Source organism: Nansenia antarctica, assembly GCF_963989245.1.
Source record: "Nansenia antarctica genome assembly, chromosome: 2".
Classification (NCBI taxonomy): Eukaryota; Metazoa; Chordata; class Actinopteri; order Argentiniformes; family Microstomatidae; genus Nansenia; species Nansenia antarctica.
In genome coordinates this window covers 30,472,812-30,491,950 of record NC_137675.1, presented here as the reverse complement: position 1 = coordinate 30,491,950, position 19,139 = coordinate 30,472,812, and the positions used below count along the sequence as shown (strand labels likewise).

Sequence of the window (19,139 nt, the reverse complement as noted above, 5' to 3'; positions counted from 1 at the left end):
GAGGCAGAGATAACCGAAAAATATAGCCAAAAACATAAGACTTACCAAGACCAACAGTTTGTAACATCATAAAAAACAAGAAAAACAATTGCATACAGTAGCAATGCTGTCTGTCAGTTACTGATAAAAACCCTCTGTTGGTTGAGGTACACACACACACACACACACACACACACACACACACACACACACACACACGATCATCATAGAGACATTTCTTTTGATCCTTCAACCTTTAACCTCTGACATCATCAGACAGAGACAGGAGTGTTGGGTCCTCCTGAATGACACAACGTAAACATTGAACAACCAGTTTTTATTTACAACACGTACAGTACATGTCGGGTCATGACGCCCCCGTGATCAACACACTGTCATGTGACTGAACAGTAGTGTCAGCGGGTTTCCATGGAGACCCTACCCGACCTGACACAGGGACAGCGAGGACTCGCTTGGAACCCTGAACGCCGGGTAGAGGGGTTCAGAGAACACGGTGTTGAAGGTGTGCAGGTGGGTCATCGCGTCAGAGGAGGAGACGTCGTAGAAGGACAGAACGCCCGTCGGCCAGTCCAGATACACTCCTGTTCTGAAGGTTTGGTTGGAGTCTTTCATCGGGAGCTTGACGAGTGTTTCATTCAGCTCATTTAAGCTGTGGGTAATGTCAATTACTTCCGTGTCGTTCACGTTTAGACACCAAGATTTGTCGAAGCACCCGAGCCGCGTCAAAGGATCCACTCCTTTTCTGCCGATGCCTTTGTACGTCACTCCTATCTGAACCTCGTCCCCACTATACTCCACCTCCCAGTAATGGCGCCCAGTCAGACCCTCTCTGCACAGCACCTGTTCCACGGTCCTAAACCTCTCTGGGTGGTCAGGATACGGCTGCTTGGCTTTCACCCACTCCACCCTTCTGTTCCCCTCAGACAGAGAGAGGTTTCTGTGTGTCGTGTTCAGGTCCAGTGTGAGATCGCAGGCGTCTGTGGATGAGAAAAGGGGTAATGAGAGAGAGAACTGGCTGGATCAGACCTTGTGTGTACACTGTGTGTGTGTGTGTATGTGTGTGTGTGTGTGTGTGTGTGTGTGTGTGTGTGTGTGTGTGTGTGTGTGTGTGTGTGTGTGTGTGTGTGTGTGTGTGTTAGTGATCATTGTTTGTGTGGATGTCTTTGGCCAAACTTAACTCCTCATAACAAAGACTTACACTTCTTGAGCAGCTGTGGTTTTACCCAGAAGTCTTCATCATGATCCACACTGTGGTAGAGGCAGAAGAACACACAGTGAGTGACACACACAGCCCATGTATGAAGTGCAGTCCATAATAATAATAATAATAATAATAATAATAATAATAATAATAATAATAATAATACATTAGACTTATATAGCGCTTTTCTAGACACTCAAAGACGATAAATTGAAGAAAGTATAGTGGTCTTATTAATTTTCTGATTACTTAATCAAGTATGAGAATGATAAAGTAAAGGCTCTATGAGGCTTTCCTAGACCAACACAGGGGCTGTAATAATATAATAATATAATATTTCTGTCCAAAAAATGCATAATGTCCACAACAACTTGCTCAGAAAAGTTTGAGGGTCAAATAAATGTTGCCAATGATACTAACTTGAGCTTCTGCAGACTGCAGTGTGGATCCTCCAGCCTATCAGAGAGCAGCTTCACTCCCGAGTCTCCTGGGTGATTGAAGCTCAGGTCCAACTCTCTCAGGTGGGAGGGGTTTGACCTCAGAGCTGAAGCCAGAGAAGCACAGCCTTCCTCTGTGACTCTGCAGAATGACAGCCTGCAGAGAGAGGTCAAGTCACTGACTTTATCAAAACATTTATTTGAAGAAACAAATATAAACTTAAACATTGTAAAATGTAAAATGCTAAGCTAAATGTTTGTTCATTCAATTTAGCTCACTCTTAGATAAATTAACAATAATAATAAACATACACAGATGCTGTGGTGATGGTTACATCTCGTTACAACTAATCACGTCCAGTATATTAATTAAATAATATATATATATTATATGTGTGGTGGCCTGGGAAAACCCTTCACATGGTGGCATTTTGACATTTTCATTTTTTAATATTTCCATAAATTAGAAGTTCTCAGCTATTCATAACTGGTTGAATGACTGAGATAGCCCTTTATTTTAAAAAGTTATGAGCATTTTAATGTATCATGTCAAAAAAAGTGAAAGGTAAGAAATGCTGCCCCCATGCTGCCCCCGACTCCTTTCTCCTCCGGGTCGGGGGAGGAGCCTATGCAGATCGGCCAGTCTCGTTTGTCTGCTTGTGATGCGGTGTTAGTCTGCTCGCCTCGTCGGTATAAAACAAGTACTTTCTCTTTTGTTTTCTTAAAATGTTTATTCACCATAATGTAGTATGGAGTTCAAAGTACTAGAATACCACATAATCAGGGGTGCACATAACTTTTTGGGGCCAGTGCTCAGAGGAGCACCTAGGGATGCTGCTTGGTGCTCCCCGAGCTCGCGAGTCACGACCCGTCCCACAGGATGGATGAAAAAGGGATACATGGATAACTTATATTAGCAAAACGACATTTATTCATAAATAAAGATGAACGAACAAATGATTGTGTGCAAAACAAAATAAACAAATGCAAAATCAAATGACTGCTCTTTAAGCATGAAAGTCTGTCAGACTCCTTTAAACACAATGAAATCAACTGACATCTCTTTAAGCACTGCTCTGTTCTGTAAACACTGAAATCAACTTTTCAACAAAAAGTTACAGCCTAAGCATTTACTTATGCTACAAGCTTAATCATCATCATCACTGCTCTCTTGACTGCTGTAAGTTATCACTGTCCTCAATTTCAACCATGGTAGAGGATGTTGTAGGCCATCACTTTAAATAGCTCGTTATTTTGATTGTGCAACAAAGTCTTTTTTTTCTTCTTTTTTCTAATAGAATTCCCAACCATATTCCCTGGGTCAGGGGTCTAGGTGCGATAATGAAGCTGTAAAACAAACCTCTGAACGTTTGAAAGCTTCAGAGAAAAGAAACGTGTCCCTTGGTGTTGTTTTTCCTTTTAGCGACGAGTCGTTCGGGACTGAATTTTCACGTGTCGGCGAGATAACCGTGCGATACACGATACGCGGAATGAAAGTACGAGTTACGATACTTTCCGAATGTTTTCGTGAGGGGAGTCGCCGTGGTCGTCGTGATGGATTACTCGTCGCGCCTTCGGCTGAGGGGACGGCAAATAGTTACTTAGTGGGGCTTCTTGGACCCAGCTGTTGGTGCGCAAAAGCGCCTTCATGGAGCTGATCTGCCGCGCAGCATGCATTTTGGCGACGCATGCGCACTGGCGCACCAGTTATGTGCACCCCTGCACATAATATCAAAATCGGCAAAATCGCGATTTCCGTCTATTTTTGCTCTTTGCCACAAACGAACGCCAGCGACATCCGACGGGTTTTCCCAGGCCACCACACATATATATATATATATATATTATATATATATATGAATTATAAAGTACTGACCTCAATATCTTCAGTTTACAGTCTGAACTCATCAGACCAGCAGAGAGCAGCTTCATTCCTGGATCACCCAGGTTGTTGTAACTCAAGTCCAACGCTCTCAGGTGTGAGTTTGAGCTCAAAGCTGAGGCTAACGCCTCATAACATGTCTCTGTCAGGAAACAGCTGTTCAAACTAAATGAGAGATTGAAACATGTTGGGAAAGCTGAGTAACAAGTAGGGGAGAGTACAAAGAGAACAATATCACAAGAGAGTAATATCCCAATAGGTTAAAGACAGTGTAACTAACATATGTTTTACTTGTTAGTTCAAAACAAATACATACTCTGCCCAGTAAGCCACTATGACTGGTGACAATCTACCCTCTTAGAGTCCAAAAACATATCCACCTTTGGGTTCATCATGTGAATACCCCACAAAGAATGACTGACCTTAGAGTCTGTATATTACAGTGTGCTACTGACCTTCGTGTCTGTATATTACAGTGTGCTACTGACCTGAGTGTCTGTATATTACAGTGTGCTACTGACCTGAGTGTCTGTATATTACAGTGTGCTACTGACCTGAGTGTCTGTATATTACAGTGTGTTACTGACCTGAGTGTCTGTATGTTACAGTGTGCTACTGACCTGAGTGTCTGTATATTACAGTGTGTTACTGACCTGAGTGTCTGTATGTTACAGTGTGCTACTGACCTGAGTGTCTGTATATTACAGTGTGCTACTGACCTTAGTGTCTGTATATTACAGTGTGCTACTGACCTTAGTGTCTGTATATTACAGTGTGTTACTGACCTTAGTGTCTGTATATTACAGTGTGCTACTGACCTTAGTGTCTGTATATTACAGTGTGCTACTGACCTTAGTGTCTGTATGTTACAGTGTGTTACTGACCTTAGTGTCTGTATGTTACAGTGTGCTACTGACCTGAGTGTCTGTATGTTACAGTGTGTTACTGACCTGAGTGTCTGTATATTACAGTGTGCTACTGACCTGAGTGTCTGTATATTACAGTGTGCTACTGACCTTAGTGTCTGTATGTTACAGTGTGTTACTGACCTTAGTGTCTGTATGTTACAGTGTGCTACTGACCTGAGTGTCTGTATATTACAGTGTGTTACTGACCTTAGTGTCTGTATGTTACAGTGTGTTACTGACCTTAGTGTCTGTATATTACAGTGTGCTACTGACCTGAGTGTCTGTATATTACAGTGTGCTACTGACCTTAGTGTCTGTATGTTACAGTGTGTTACTGACCTTAGTGTCTGTATATTACAGTGTGCTACTGACCTGAGTGTCTGTATATTACAGTGTGCTACTGACCTGAGTGTCTGTATGTTACAGTGTGTTACTGACCTTCGTGTCTGTATATTACAGTGTGCTACTGACCTTAGTGTCTGTATATTACAGTGTGCTACTGACCTTAGTGTCTGTATATTACAGTGTGGATCTTTCAGGGCAGCAAAGAGAACACTCAGTCTGTCCTCATCCTCCCGGTTCATCGTCTTCAGGTGCAGCTCTCTGAGGGGTGAGTCTGCTGATTGGAGAACGGCGGCCAGTGATTCACAATCCACAGGGGTGAGTTTAAAATCAGACAGTCTGCAGTAAGAGAGAAAATGATATGTGTATATAAATATTAGAATAAAATTATATTAAATATGAATTGTTAAAATGTATATACATATTATTGTTATCTCATATACAGTATAATACACATAATTAACATAAAATAACATTTAAATTTCACCCTGACAAGCTGTCTAATAATTATAATAAATTAAGATTTAAAAAATTATAGTAAAAAATAAAATACAAATATGTCTTCCTTCTATCACTGAGACTGCCAATGGCCCCTGGCCTGAGCTAGATTACTCTTCCTGCTACGACTGGTGGATTGATGATTCACTTGCTTAGTCAAATGTATCGATTGTAAGTAAGTCGCTTTGGAATAAGGCGTCTGCTAAATGCCAAAAATGTAAATGTAAAAATGTAATATTAAAATAAATATTACATATTTAATATTTATATATATATTTGAGTTCCATCATGTAAAGGCCACTTTAAAATCACCGACCTGAGAGTCTGCAGTTTACAGTCAGGTCCTGTCATAGCAGCACATAACGCCTTCAGCTCCCTCTCACCATACATGCAATGGAAGCTGAAGTCCAGCTCTCTCAGGTGTGAGTCTGCTGATTTGAGAATGGAGGTCAGTGACTCCATGCACTCATCCGGGACATCAATTGAAGACAGTCTGAAGATATAAAACAGAAAACATAATTCATACAGAGTATGAAGTACAGAAGTGTAGGTCATGTACTGGACTTAACCACTGGTAACATGGTGAGGGCTGTGTGTTGTATTTATCGCCTGCTACAGTATATTCAGATACAACTCAGATACATAGACACATTTTTAGGGTGTGTTCTCACTAGAACATTTGCTTCACTTGGAATCGGAGTTTAGGATAAAATTAGCTTTGCTCTGCGTCGTTTGGAGCTGTGAGAACGCGCATTCGAAGTCGCTCCCGGAGCAAACGGCCGACAGATGCTCCGCTTGAAAAGGGTGGTTTCGCTCCGATTAGAAAGATGCATCGAGGCTGTCCATAGGAAAACAACAGCGCATGCGTGTTGATCTGGATAAGAGCAGGACAAACAGGCAATTTTAAAAATGTCAACTACCACGTCTGTTGCTTCGATTGCGTATGTTACTTCGTTTACATGAAGGGCTGTGAGAACGCAAATCAGAGAAATAATTTATGCAACAATGTTGCAAACTCATCCACTTGCTCTGGGTCATGATTCGGATTTTCATGTGAGAACATGACCTAAAACTAAACACTCTTCACTAACTTGTTGAATCTTGCATCAACTACGAACCCTCACCATTGCTGAAATGACTCAACAGTCTGCACCCCCCTCAACCTTCCCCCCTAACCCCCCTCCACCTCCCCCCTACCTCCCACCCCGACCCCACTACTACGTCACTGTTTTATTTTACTATATTATATGTTGTTGTTGATTCGTTGATTGTTGTTGACTGGTGTTGATCGAGGAGCAAGATCACAACATCAACGACTGTATGCGACGTATACGTGACAAATACAATTTGATTTCATTTGTATGTCCGATATCGACTCTGTCAGGGGCCGAGGTCCTCAATTGAATCCTGGTGAATCCTGAAAACAATCTGTTCCTCATACATTTCAAAGTAGATCTTCACAGTTTGTTTGACATTAATTCTTACCTTGACTTTCTGAAATTCCTCAAAGCTGGTATCAGTCTCTCACACCCCTCCCCTGGTATGTTGGACTTCCTCATGTTAATCTCATCCAGCACACCGTTTGACATGAGAAGAGCATTGGCCAGTGCGGTATAGTGATCAGGTAAGAGATCTTCTTCTTCTCGCTTTTGTGACATAAGGAACTTCTGAATGTCCTCGTGAACTAAACTGTCTTTCATCTCAGTCAAGCAGATGAGAAGATTGATGAACCTGTCAGGTGAGATATCCTCTTCATCAGGGTTCCTGAGGTATTTCCTCATTTCCTCAACAGTCTCTGAACTGTTCTCTGTCTGTGGCAGAAGACCTTCTAAAAGAGTCTGATTGGACTCCAGCGAGATGCCAAGAAGGAAGCGGAGGAACAGGTCCAGGTGTCCATTCTTGCTCAGTAAGGTTTTGCGCACCATCTTCTTCAGCAACTCATGCAAGGGAAGCTCTGTAGACACATCCTCCAGGAAAGACTCCAGTGCTTTGATGTTCTTGCTCACACAGCAGTGGAACACGTACAGAGCAGCAAGGAACTCCTGAAAGCTCAGGTGCACAAAGCAGTACACCTTCTTTTTATACATCCCATGCTCCACCTTTAGGATTTCGGTGCACAATCCACAGTAGACTGTAGCCTCACTGACCTCAATACCACATTTCTTCAGGTCGGCCTCATAGAATATGAGTTTTCCCTTCTCTAACTGTTCAAACGCCAACTGCCCTAGTTTCAGAAGCAAGTCTTTCTTTGATTCCAAGATCGTATCCATTTCATTTTCCTGCTGGTATTTGTCATTTGCCAGCTCTGTTTGAATGAGCAGGAAGTGTATGTACATCTCAGTCAGAGTTGTGAGGATCTCCTCACTCTCATTTTCACTCAACATGTGCATTAGAACCATAGCAGTAATCCAACACATGACAGGTATGTGACACATGATGTGGAGGCTCCTCATTTGCTGTACATGTGAGATGATTCTGTTAGCCAGGTTCTCGTCATTTCTGAATTGCTTTCTGAAGTACTCCACTTTCTGTGGGTCACTGAACCCTTGTACTTCGGTCACCCGGTCGATGTACTGACGGGGGATAAGTTTGGCTGCTGCTGGTCGGGAGGTGATCCAGATCAGGGCAGAGGAGAGCATGTTCCTCTTGATGAGGTTTGTGAGCAGTACATCCACTGATGATGTCTTTGTAACATCGGTTACCCTCTTGTTTTTAGGGAAATCTAACTTAAGTCTGCTTTCATCCAGACCGTCGAAGATGAACAAAACTTTACAGTTAGCAAATACCTTTGCGTCTTCAATCTCTGAAAGTTCAGGGTGGAAGTCATTCAGAAACCCATGAAGACTTAGAAGATCTTCAGTCAAATTCAGCTCTCTGAAAGGCAGCACAAAGATGAAATCTATATCCTCGTTGGCTTCTCCTTTTGCCCAGTTAAGGATGAACTTACTCGTAGAGACAGTTTTTCCAATGCCAGCGATGCCCGTGGTCAGCACAGTTTTGACTGTCTGCACTTTTCTCTTTTGTCCAGGTGAGAGGTTTGTCTCTCCTGGCAAGGGCTTGAAGATGTCATCGATGTTGATCAGAGTGTCAGGTGATGTTTTACTCCTGGTTTTATATTCAATCTGCCGAACCTCGTGTTCATTATTAACCCCTTCACTCTCGCCTTTTGTGATGTGGAGCTCTGTGTAGATGCTGTCAAGGGGAATTTTACTCTCACTCTCAGTCCCCGCCGTACCCTGAGATATGTAGCTAAACTTCTCAATCAGCCTGGCTTTATGCTCCTGTTTGACCCTCTGGAGGATGTCATTACCTGCAAGGAAAAGGGCAAAACGTACTTCCAATTAGCAAGGTTACAGTAAATGTGCAGCGGAAACTGCTGAGAATCAAAAAGCCAATGTACGGTAAGTGTAATGAAGGTCAACCTAACTTTTCCTAGAGTGTGTGTGTGTGTGTGTGTGTGTGTGTGTGTGTGTGTGTGTGTGTGTGTGTGTGTGCGTGTGATGTACGATGATAACACCCTATTCTCTGCTCCAGTTCAAACATACTTGTCTTCTGCCCAGTGCTCCTGGTCTGTCCATCACTGTCCACATCTGTACAGACAGTCGCCGCTGCAATAGAAGAGGTAATGTAGATTCTTACAGTTCACTCAAGGTCTTTATTTAGTGTCTTCGTATTCTCATGTTATTATTCAGGTACTGTAGTAGCTTAGATGTGAGTTCAATTACTGACTATTAGAGAGAGAGAGAGAGAGAGAGAGAGAGAGAGAGAGAGAGAGAGAGAGAGAGAGAGAGAGAGAGAGAGAGAGAGAGAGAGAGAGAGAGAGAGAGAGAGAGAGAGAGAGAGAGAGATAGAGAGAGATAGAGAGAGATCTTACCCAGATCTTGGACCAGATAAGGATCTTTCTCCTGGAGGATCCTGTAGAAGGCTGACTTGACTTTGACTCCTCCTGAGTGTAAGGACGTGTACAGCTCCCTCATCTGTTTCTGGCTGGTGTTGGCAGCATCGATGTTAGAGTACTCCTCACCATGGAGCATACCTCTCTGGAGCAGGACATCTGCTATGGGCATCACCATGGAAACCCTCTGAATAAGAACATCCCTGTGATTGTCCACAAAATCAGCTTCTAGAGTAGAAAAGAACACTGACATGTTAGACACACACACACACACACACACACACACACACACACACACACACACATTTCAATTAGACCTGTAAAGGTGTATAACAGGAGGGCTAACTATGGTAAACAGGTAAGTAATTCATGAAGAGAAGCTTTACATTTAACTCTTTCCTCACCTCTCTTCTCTCTCTCAGCGGAATCCCTCAACGTCAGTCTGTCAGGGGAGTGGGAGGGTCTGCAACAGGACATAGTAGTTTTATTAATATATCATATGTTGTGTGGAGGGGGAATCTTGTGTCACATACCCACATCATCATAGAGAAATCTGTTTATTTCTGCAAAAGCAACAATCCACTCGAGGTTGTACAACCTCTTAGTAAAGATGCTACGTACAGCAGGACTAAAAAGTGATTCCATTCGAGGCAGCGCCTTTCCTTCTCCCACACTGCCCCCTATGTCCTCATCCTGGTACTACAACACCAAACTTTTCCTCAAGGAGTGTTTCAGGGAACTGCCTCTCTCACCTTCGGTCAGTGGGCGCTTCTCCACTGTTCAAGCTCTTTTCTCCCCCCCCTTCTTCTCTCCTCTGACTGCAGTCTGTGCTCTCCATCGTTCAGAGATTCAGATCTATGAAACCAGCGAGTAATTTCATAATGAGTTTGAGACACTATAAATGTACTATAAATACAATACATAATATGTCATTTGTTTCAGTAACTATAATGCAATATATCATTTATACACATGCATGCAACTAAATATAATATATAACATATAAACAGACATTTACGCATGTAAACATTTACGTTGCATAATATCAATAGCGAAATAAAGCCACTCCAATTAGCCATCTCAATTTAGCAGAAGAGCTTCGATATTGACGGGATTACAACATTATATGATTCCGTTTCAAACGTGCTTTTAAAAAGGCAACATGGCCTAATGTCATGTATCTTAGATACCTGTCAACCCTCCCGTTTTTCCCGGGATTCTCCCGTATTTTACCTTTCTTTCCCGCTGTGCTCCCGTTTAAATATTTTCCCGTAAATCTCCCGTATTTTTAACCTATAATAAAATATAATTTAACACTTAATTGTTAGACGTTAGACGCATGCGCACAATCGCTATATCCATGTCAGAGTTGACTTGTCTCCTCTCGTTTCTTGGGCTGCGTTCGTAATTTTTGATTGACAGTGTATAGCTTTGTCTAAATGTAAGGTGTATCCCATGGTTGTCTAGTGGTGATGTTAGGATTGACTGTGTGTACAGTCTAAATGTAAGGGGTATCCTATGGTTGTCTAGTGGTGATGTTAGGATTGACTGTGTGTACAGTCTAAATGTAAGGGATATCCTATGGTTGTCTAGTGGTGATGTTAGGATTGACTGTGTGTACAGTCTAAATGTAAGGGGTATCCTCTGGTTGTCTAGTGGTGATGTTAGGATTGACTGTGTGTACAGTCTAAATGTAAGGGGTATGGTTTGTGGATGGTGGGGGGGGGGGAGAGGATGACCCGGGGGTGCGCAGGGGGATATCCCTTATTTTGCCTTATTTTGGGGGAAATATCCCTTATTTTCAAATCCCAATGTTGACAGGTATGTGTATCTATCCTGACGTAGGTAATAAATAATCTTTCAATCTGCCTTTCAATGTTTCACCAGTTTAGTAAAAACATAAAAAGGTAGGCTGCCCACGACACCAAGGGCGCGACTCACTTGGTTATCTAACTTAACGACTCACTAACTATCTAACTTAATGGCGCCGCACATGGCAGCTATGGTTTTACAGTTTGTTGTGTTCTGTCTGCACTGCTGTCTGTCCTGTGTTTTGTTTGCATTGCATTTAGAAATGCTCTTACTGTAACGCCAAATCAAATTCCTATATGTGTATGCTTAATGTGTATGCATAAATGGCAATAAACGTTATCTCATCTCATCTCATCTCATCTTTGTTGTGTTCACACAATAGGCCTACACTGCACTTGCCTATATTTTATAATAGGATGACCCTAGAGGGCGCTGTTGCGTTACGTGAGACGTACTATGTATGAATAGAAGAAGAAGTAGGGCCGCGCTGAGTGAAGAAGAGAAATAAAGTACGCTGTAACTGTCATAGTAAAGATGTAATAATAATGTTCTTATTTTCTTAAATGTAAAAAGATTCTTTATAGAAATGTATATGTTATTGTTGTACAATTATTGTTTATTTTGTTTATCTAAACTTGTACGTGTTGACGTCACCTCACTGTTCACGTACTGTGGTCTCGCGATAAGACTAGATGCGTATATATTAACAGCAGCTGAACGTGTAAGGGTTTCCGTCACTGTCATGAAGAGTAGTTTGATGTTTAAGACGGTATATAACTATTCTAGCTACTCCTGAGGTTCTGAATAGAAGGCGCACACGGTATGTCGTTGTTTTGTTTGTCACTGTTTGACTGTGCATTTTGATTTGAAGTAATTTCTCACATGTATGTGATGTCGGAACGCCGTGCTGGCTGAAGGGGTGGCTGGTGTGTTGAGTGGGCAGCCGACTCGGCGTGGCCTCATTTTGGTTTCAATGTGTAATTGGTGCTTTGTTTCACATTGCAGTTTTTCACGGTGTTTGTGTGTACGGTGTGCACACAAAATAAAGAACATCAGTATCAGAATCGTGGGTTGCTTGTCTATCAGAAGAACACCAGACGGGAGCAGTTATATACGCTGTCTGTTCCTATACTACTGTGTGATATATGTCCGATACACCCACACAACAAAGTGGCGACGAGAGTAGTAGTGAAGAAGAGGAGATGGCTTTACTTTCCTTGCAACCTCCTGCCGCGTTCCTGGAGTGCCCAGGTGAACCGAAGATAGCATTTGATGCGTGGATAAGGTTGTTTGACAACTACTTGCTAGCTATCGGGGGGCAAGACTTTGCCGTCGAGAGGAAGAGAGCCCTGATCATTCACTGCTTAGGAACAGAAGGACAACGAATCTACAGCACCTTGCCACTCGCTACTGATGACTACACTGGAACTGTGAGTGCTTTGAGGAAATACTTCTCTCCGAAAGTGAATGTTGTCGCCGAAAGGTACCGTTTTCGGCAACGAGCACAAGCTGTCGGTGAGTCCACGGATCACTATGTTGCAGCCCTGCGCGAGCTCGTTAAACAATGTGGGTTTGGCGCCATGCAGGATGAACTGCTGCGCGATCAGATTGTAGAGAAGACAAACAATCCGCGCATACGTGAAAGACTGTTAATGGAAGAGACTCTGACATTGGACAGAACTCTGTATGTAGCGAGGCGCACTGAAGCTGCCATAGCTGACGCCAAAGCCATTGCTGACACTAGGGATGTGGCTGCCGTTCACGTGAAAATGAAGGCAGGCAATTTCAAGCCAAACCGAGGCAAGCCTAAAATGGACGGGACTCACACCACCTGCTACCGCTGTGGGTCAGAAAGCCATCTTGCCAATGATAAATCCTGCCCTGCAAAAGAATGCAAATGTAAGACATGTGGAAAAATGGGACATTTTTCTAGAGTATGCAAATCCTCTGCTAAGTCTGTAAATGAAGTTGTTGTGCCTGAAATTTGTGTTTTTTATCTGTGAGAAATGGTTATGACATGAATAAGTTGATGTGTGCTACTACTATTACTGCACCTACTGCACAGACTGTTACGATTGAGCTACTTGTTGATACAGGGTCTGGTGTTTCTATACTGCCTGAGAATGTATACAGGGATCATTTTAGTTTGAGTAGGCTAAGTGAACCTAAGGTGCAACTTGTTACCTATTCTAAAGAGAAGTTGGATGTGCTAGGATGTCTTACTGCTGACATTACTTTCCGGGACAAGTGTGCAACTACAGACTTTTACATAGTAAAAACGGGAACTCCTATACTAGGTTTGGACCTTGTGACTGCTCTTGAGTTACAGATAAAAGGTGGACAGTTGATAACCGAGACAGCTACTGTCTGCGCAACCCTCCACCAAACCAAAGCCTCCGCTACGGCTTGCAAACAACAAGATGGAACTCCAGCTGCGTTTGGATGTGCAAAAAACTTTGTACATAAGGTCAAGGTAAAGCCAGACGTGAAGCCAGTACAGCAAAAGCTCAGACGCTTACCGCTTTCAGTCCGTGACGCTGTGACAAGTGAACTGAAGAACCTGGAGGAAAATGGAATCATTGAGAGAGTCGATGCATCTGAATGGGTATCCCCAATTGTAGTCACCCAGAAAAAGACTGGTGGCATCCGCATGTGCGTTGATCTAAGGGAACCTAACAAAGCTGTGGTTGTTGATGGCTATCCCTTGCCGTTGATCGAGGACATACTGTCTGAGCTACGTGGATCCATAATTTTCTCTACACTGGATCTTAAATCTGCCTATCACCAACTGAAGCTGCATGAAGAAAGCAGAGGGCTCACCGCTTTCATTACGCACGAAGGCCTGTACAGGTACCGCTGAGTACCTTACGGACTTAGCTCCGCCCCTGCCGCGTTTCAAAAGATGATGTCGACGATTCTCAGTGTCCTCAAGGGTGTGCAATGCTACCTCGATGACGTAATCATCTATGGATCTTCAGAAGCTGTGCACGACGACAATCTCAAGGCTGTGCTGCACAAGATCGACACCGCAGGACTGAAACTCAATGTTGATAAATGCAAGTTCCGTCAAACTACTTTGACCTTTCTTGGCTGTAAGATTGGCCCGGACGGTCTCCTGCCAGATGACTCATGTAACTGCAATCCTGAAGGCCCCGCCTCCTACTGATCCTTCTACACTCCGCTCGTTCCTGGGTCTGACAGCCTGGTACAGTAAGTTTGTGCCGAACTACGCTGCTGTTGTGGAGCCCCTGAGAGCCCTACTGCGAAAGAACAGTACATTCCAATGGAACGATGTGGCACAAGGACGATTTGACCAAGTCAAACAGCTGATTGTGAACAGCCCTGCATTAGCTCTTTTCGACCCCACCAAACCTACCGTTGTGTCCACAGACGCTTCAGACTATGGGCTTGGAGCCGTTTTGACTCAACTAGACAACAAGGGTGAAGAACAGACTGTCGCCTTCGCTTCTCGCAGTCTGTCGGATGCTGAGGGGAAGTACTCGATCGTTGAGAAGGAAGCGCTCGCCTGCGTCTGGTCCGCTGAGAAATGGCGTACATGGCTCTGGGGAAGGAAATTCCGTTTGCGCACTGACCATCAAGCGCTAACAACACTACTGACAACAAAAGGGAACAACCGTGCTGGCCTACGGATCGCCAGGTGGTCTGCTCGCCTGATGGAGTTTCACTATGATGTGGAATACAGAAAAGGATCTCTGAATAATGTTGCTGATTGTCTATCTAGACTCCCACTTCCTGAAACAGATGCTGCATTTGCAGAAAATGTAGAGTCTGTTGCATCCATTATTTCTGCTCTGAGTGCTATTTCCGAGGATGACTTCCAGTCTGCCAGCTGCACCTGTCCAGTGCTCACAAAGCTCCGTGCACAGATTAGGGAGGGCTGGCCCTCAAAGAAAAACACCCTTGATCCTGACTTACAACCATACTTCCTGATTCGACATGAGCTTGCAGTCATGGAGGACTGCATCGTCAGAGGTACTCATCGGTTGCTTGTGCCTGAGTCATTGCAGAAGAGACTCATTGACATTGCTCATGAAACCCACCAAGGCATTGTGAAGACGAAACAGCGCCTCAGAGAACTGTATTGGTGGCACAGAATGGACTCTCAAATAGAGACACTCGTGAAGAACTGTACGACCTGCCGACAGAATGATAAAACGACCATTACCCATGATGCTCCACTTCATCCTGTACCTCTACCAGCTGCTGCCTGGGAGAAGGTGTCAGTGGACATCGTAGGTCCATTCGAGATAGCACCTGCTGACTGTAGGTTTGCCATAACATTGGTGGACTACTATAGCAAATGGCCTGAAGTAGCCTTCGCTCCCCGCACCGACACCGCTACGGTCATCCAGTTCCTCACCACTATCTTCTCTCGAGAGGGGAATCCAAAGGATCTGGTCAGTGATAATTGTGAGAGAAAATTATTATATGTAATAAGCTACATTTAAGAATCAAAAACATCATCTTGGGTTGAATGTCTGCAGCAGACTGTAGAAGATGATTTCCTGTTGTCACACAGTAGAACCAGTTTCTCTACTTGAGGCTTGACATGGGCTAAGACAATAGACACATTTACATGATTACAAAGACCTGATTGCCCTACCATCTAGAGCAGTTTCGGACCTTTGTGTTGCCCCAGACCCAGTGCTCTAAGACCAGACTGAACCAGTTGTGGCCATTGTGTTCCGTTTTCACCTTTTGTCTGTCTGGGAGAAAGTGGGGGCCGCTTCCCCCCTAGCCTTCATCATAATCATCTTCATCAAATGTACAGGTCCACACCTTTTGCTCATGATTGGTCTAAACCTCACCTGAGGGCGGACCCCTTACCTGAAGGTACCTGTTTGTATAAATACTCAGATGAAATGAATGATCTTTACTTTTACGAGGAACTTTGAATCGTTCAGATGCGTCTGACGAACCTGTAAACTTCCTCCTTCTGCAGAAGAATATTAAATATATTTTCTTATACATCTTGAAACGAAACAGGCTGCCATTATTGAATAATTTGCTCTTACATAATGGACCTCAGTTTGTCTACGCTGAGTTTGCCGACTTTCTAAAGAAGAGGGAGATTACACACCTGAAATCAGCAGTCTACTATCCAAGAGCTAACGGAGAAGTTGAAAGATTTAACCGTGTTATAAAAGACTGCCTACAGACCGCATCGATCCAAGGAGAACCGTGGAAACCGTTTCTGAGAACATTCCTGATGGACTACAGAGCAACGCCTCATTCTACCACTGGAGTATCCCCTTCAGAACTGCTTCACGGACGACGAATGAGAACAAAGCTTGTGATAAAAGACATGCCTGTACCCTCCATGGATGGACATGCTGTGCGTGAAAGAGTGAAACAAAAACAAGTCAAATCCAAACAATACACAGATGCTCACCGCCATGCCAAAGCAACAGACTTCCAGCCTGGTGACCAAGTACGGGTTAGGAAGCCATGGAAAGTAAAGAAAGGAGAACTGAAGTTCACCAGACCAAAGACTGTTGTGACCAGGAGAAGCTCAAACAGTTACCTGCTGGATGATGGAAGAGTCTGGAACGCCTCACGCTTATCTGCACTGCCAGAGTTGACCCCAGGTACTGACTCTGACAATGCACTGGACTGTACTGAGCAAGGGACTGACAAACCGCCGGACTCTGACACAGGTACCCAACTCAGACCTACCAGAAGTAGAAATCCACCTAGTTGGACTAGGGACTTTGTCATGTCTAAGTGAGTGTAAAGATATGCTTAATCTGTGGAAGTTTAATTGTTATTTTGGGTTACATACATTATGCAGAGTGTAGTATGTGAATGTTCTATGTTATGTTGAATACTCATGTTAGAGTACCAGAAGTATCCTTTGTTGCAAAGGGGAAGATGTTGTGTTCACACAATAGGCCTACACTGCACTTGCCTATATTTTATAATAGGATGACCCTAGAGGGCGCTGTTGCGTTACGTGAGACGTACTATGTATGAATAGAAGAAGAAGTAGTGCCGCGCTGAGTGAAGAAGAGAAATAAAGTACGCTGTCTGTTCCTATACTACTGTGTGATATATGTCCGATACACCCACACAACAATCTTGAGACACGTTATCACAACTGTATGCAAAATGACATGTAAATTGCACCAATATGTAAATGATCAAACGACGATCAAAATGACTTTACTAATTCTAATTACTACACATTTCCGTTCGGTAATTGGTCCTAATTTCCGCAAAACAAATAAGAGAAAACATTGTGATCATCACTTACGGAAGTGAAGACAGAATAAACGTAATAAACTTCTTCCAAGACGCTTGGATGCTTTTGTCTTGACTTCCTGCTGATGTTCCTGCCAGGGTTGCCAGATGGGATTGACATTTTCCAGCCTAACCACAGTCTAACAACCGCTAAATCCACCAAAACCCAGCCCCAAAACCTATATTATTGTCAGAAAACCGCTGATTACTATTGGGCAGGTGCCCATCTCCTGCCCCCTAAACTGTATGTCTGTTGCCAATGATGTTTGTAAAATAAAAAACAACCTGCACATTGTAGGTAGCTACTAGGGTGTGTGTTTTAACTTCACAAATGTTTTTACTTTCAGGCAATGATATTTTGATACCGCCTAAATGCTATTTATCCAGCCCAACCCGCCCCAGGTGATTTTTTCCCGGCTCAGTGTGATCAAAAGTCAGTGGCGGGCGGTGCATTTCACACCTAGGCCTTCAGTGATGTCCGACACATTCCTACCTGAATTATTCTACCTCTTAATACCATCGTTATGACGCCATGGCTCTAGAAACTAGACAGAAACACAGTATAACCGGGCGTTGCATCACCTTAACATAGTCAGACAAGTACAACAGAGTTATATTAATATTTCCTAAGAATTTTTTATCAATAAATCCGCATTTACAATGAAGAGTGTTAAACTAACATATTTAAGATCGCTACATTACCCACGTCTGTCGTCTCGTCCACCATAATAGCGACAAAGGGTGCCTTTTTAATCTCCATTTTGATCTCTTCTCCCATCACTTCAGCAATAGCAAAAATCAGGTCGTTTTGTATTTTGCCTGACGTCCCAGTAAACACTTTGTTTGTGGACAGGTGGTAATGTAAATCTGGGTTGTTTTCAGCAAGAAAAGCTCAACGTAGTTTCCTCTGTTTGTGGACTCGGCGCTTTCATCCTGTCCCCTAAATGAAAGTTATTGTTTACCCAAAAACAGGACACAATCGATCAGTATTATCGATCAGTCAACGAAAGGGTGACACTTGTTCGTTGAGCTGTAAATCCACTCGCGTGTCCCCAAAGGTGTTCAAAAATCCCACATCTACCGGCATAGTTACGCATCTCAATAGTGAATATCAATAGTGCGTATCAATAGTGCGTATCCAATCAACAGACGTGCTGGGTGCTGACATCATTGAGCCTTACAGCAGGCGCCGTTGTTGCTATTGCTCACCAACTCGAAATCTAAGTAGGTTTCCACTAGGAACGCCACAGGTGTTCTCGTTCAACGTTAAGTTACAGGTCGTATCCGCGGCACGGTTTTTTGTGCAGGCGGGCAGATTTTGGAGCCCCCTGGCAACACATTTTGATTGGATAAAAGCTCTAACATAAAGGCCAGCCCTCCAAATCTCAATCGGAGACTGGAAGCAGCGCAACCAAGAGGAAAGCTATGAAATGAAGAGAATAGACTATGGGGAATCATTAATACATATTTGTGGAAAAAATATATTAAAATAAAATGTATATTCTGATGATGTTTAGGCCAGCAGAGAAGGCCTTGCTGGCCCTGACGGCACACCACTGTCAAAAGTAGCCCATTCGACGGTAACCCGCCTCATCTGGCAACCCTGCCTCCCATCTGGCAACCCTGCTTCCTGCCCTAGGGTTGCGTTTCACGACTTCAAAATAAAATTGCGAATTAATAAATCGTGTTGGGATCACTTTAATAAAAACTTTCAGGAATGAGTATGTACATTTAAAAAAATAAAAAATAATATATATATATTTATATTTGTATATTATATATATATATATATATATATATGTTACGGTACATGTGGGAAAACTAGGGTTAGGTGCTAGGGTGACTTTAATTAATTAATTAATTAAATGTTGCCATTTAGCAGACGATTTTAATCCAAAGCGAT

General features: G+C 43.2%; 1 protein-coding gene across 1 annotated transcript; it reads right to left on the bottom strand.

Annotated features, from left to right (window-relative positions):
• Window positions 1-417: 417 nt before the first annotated feature.
• On the bottom strand, window positions 418-9,341 carry LOC308150104 (protein NLRC3-like; the record flags this gene model as incomplete). The annotated part of the gene is made up of 8 exons (XM_080522969.1): window positions 418-977; window positions 1,199-1,248; window positions 1,622-1,795; window positions 3,515-3,685; window positions 4,933-5,109; window positions 5,585-5,761; window positions 6,754-8,578; window positions 9,143-9,341. 8 exons carry the CDS (start codon window positions 9,339-9,341, stop codon window positions 418-420), a joined length of 3,333 nt encoding a protein of 1,110 aa, XP_080379095.1.
• Window positions 9,342-19,139: the final 9,798 nt, after the last annotated feature.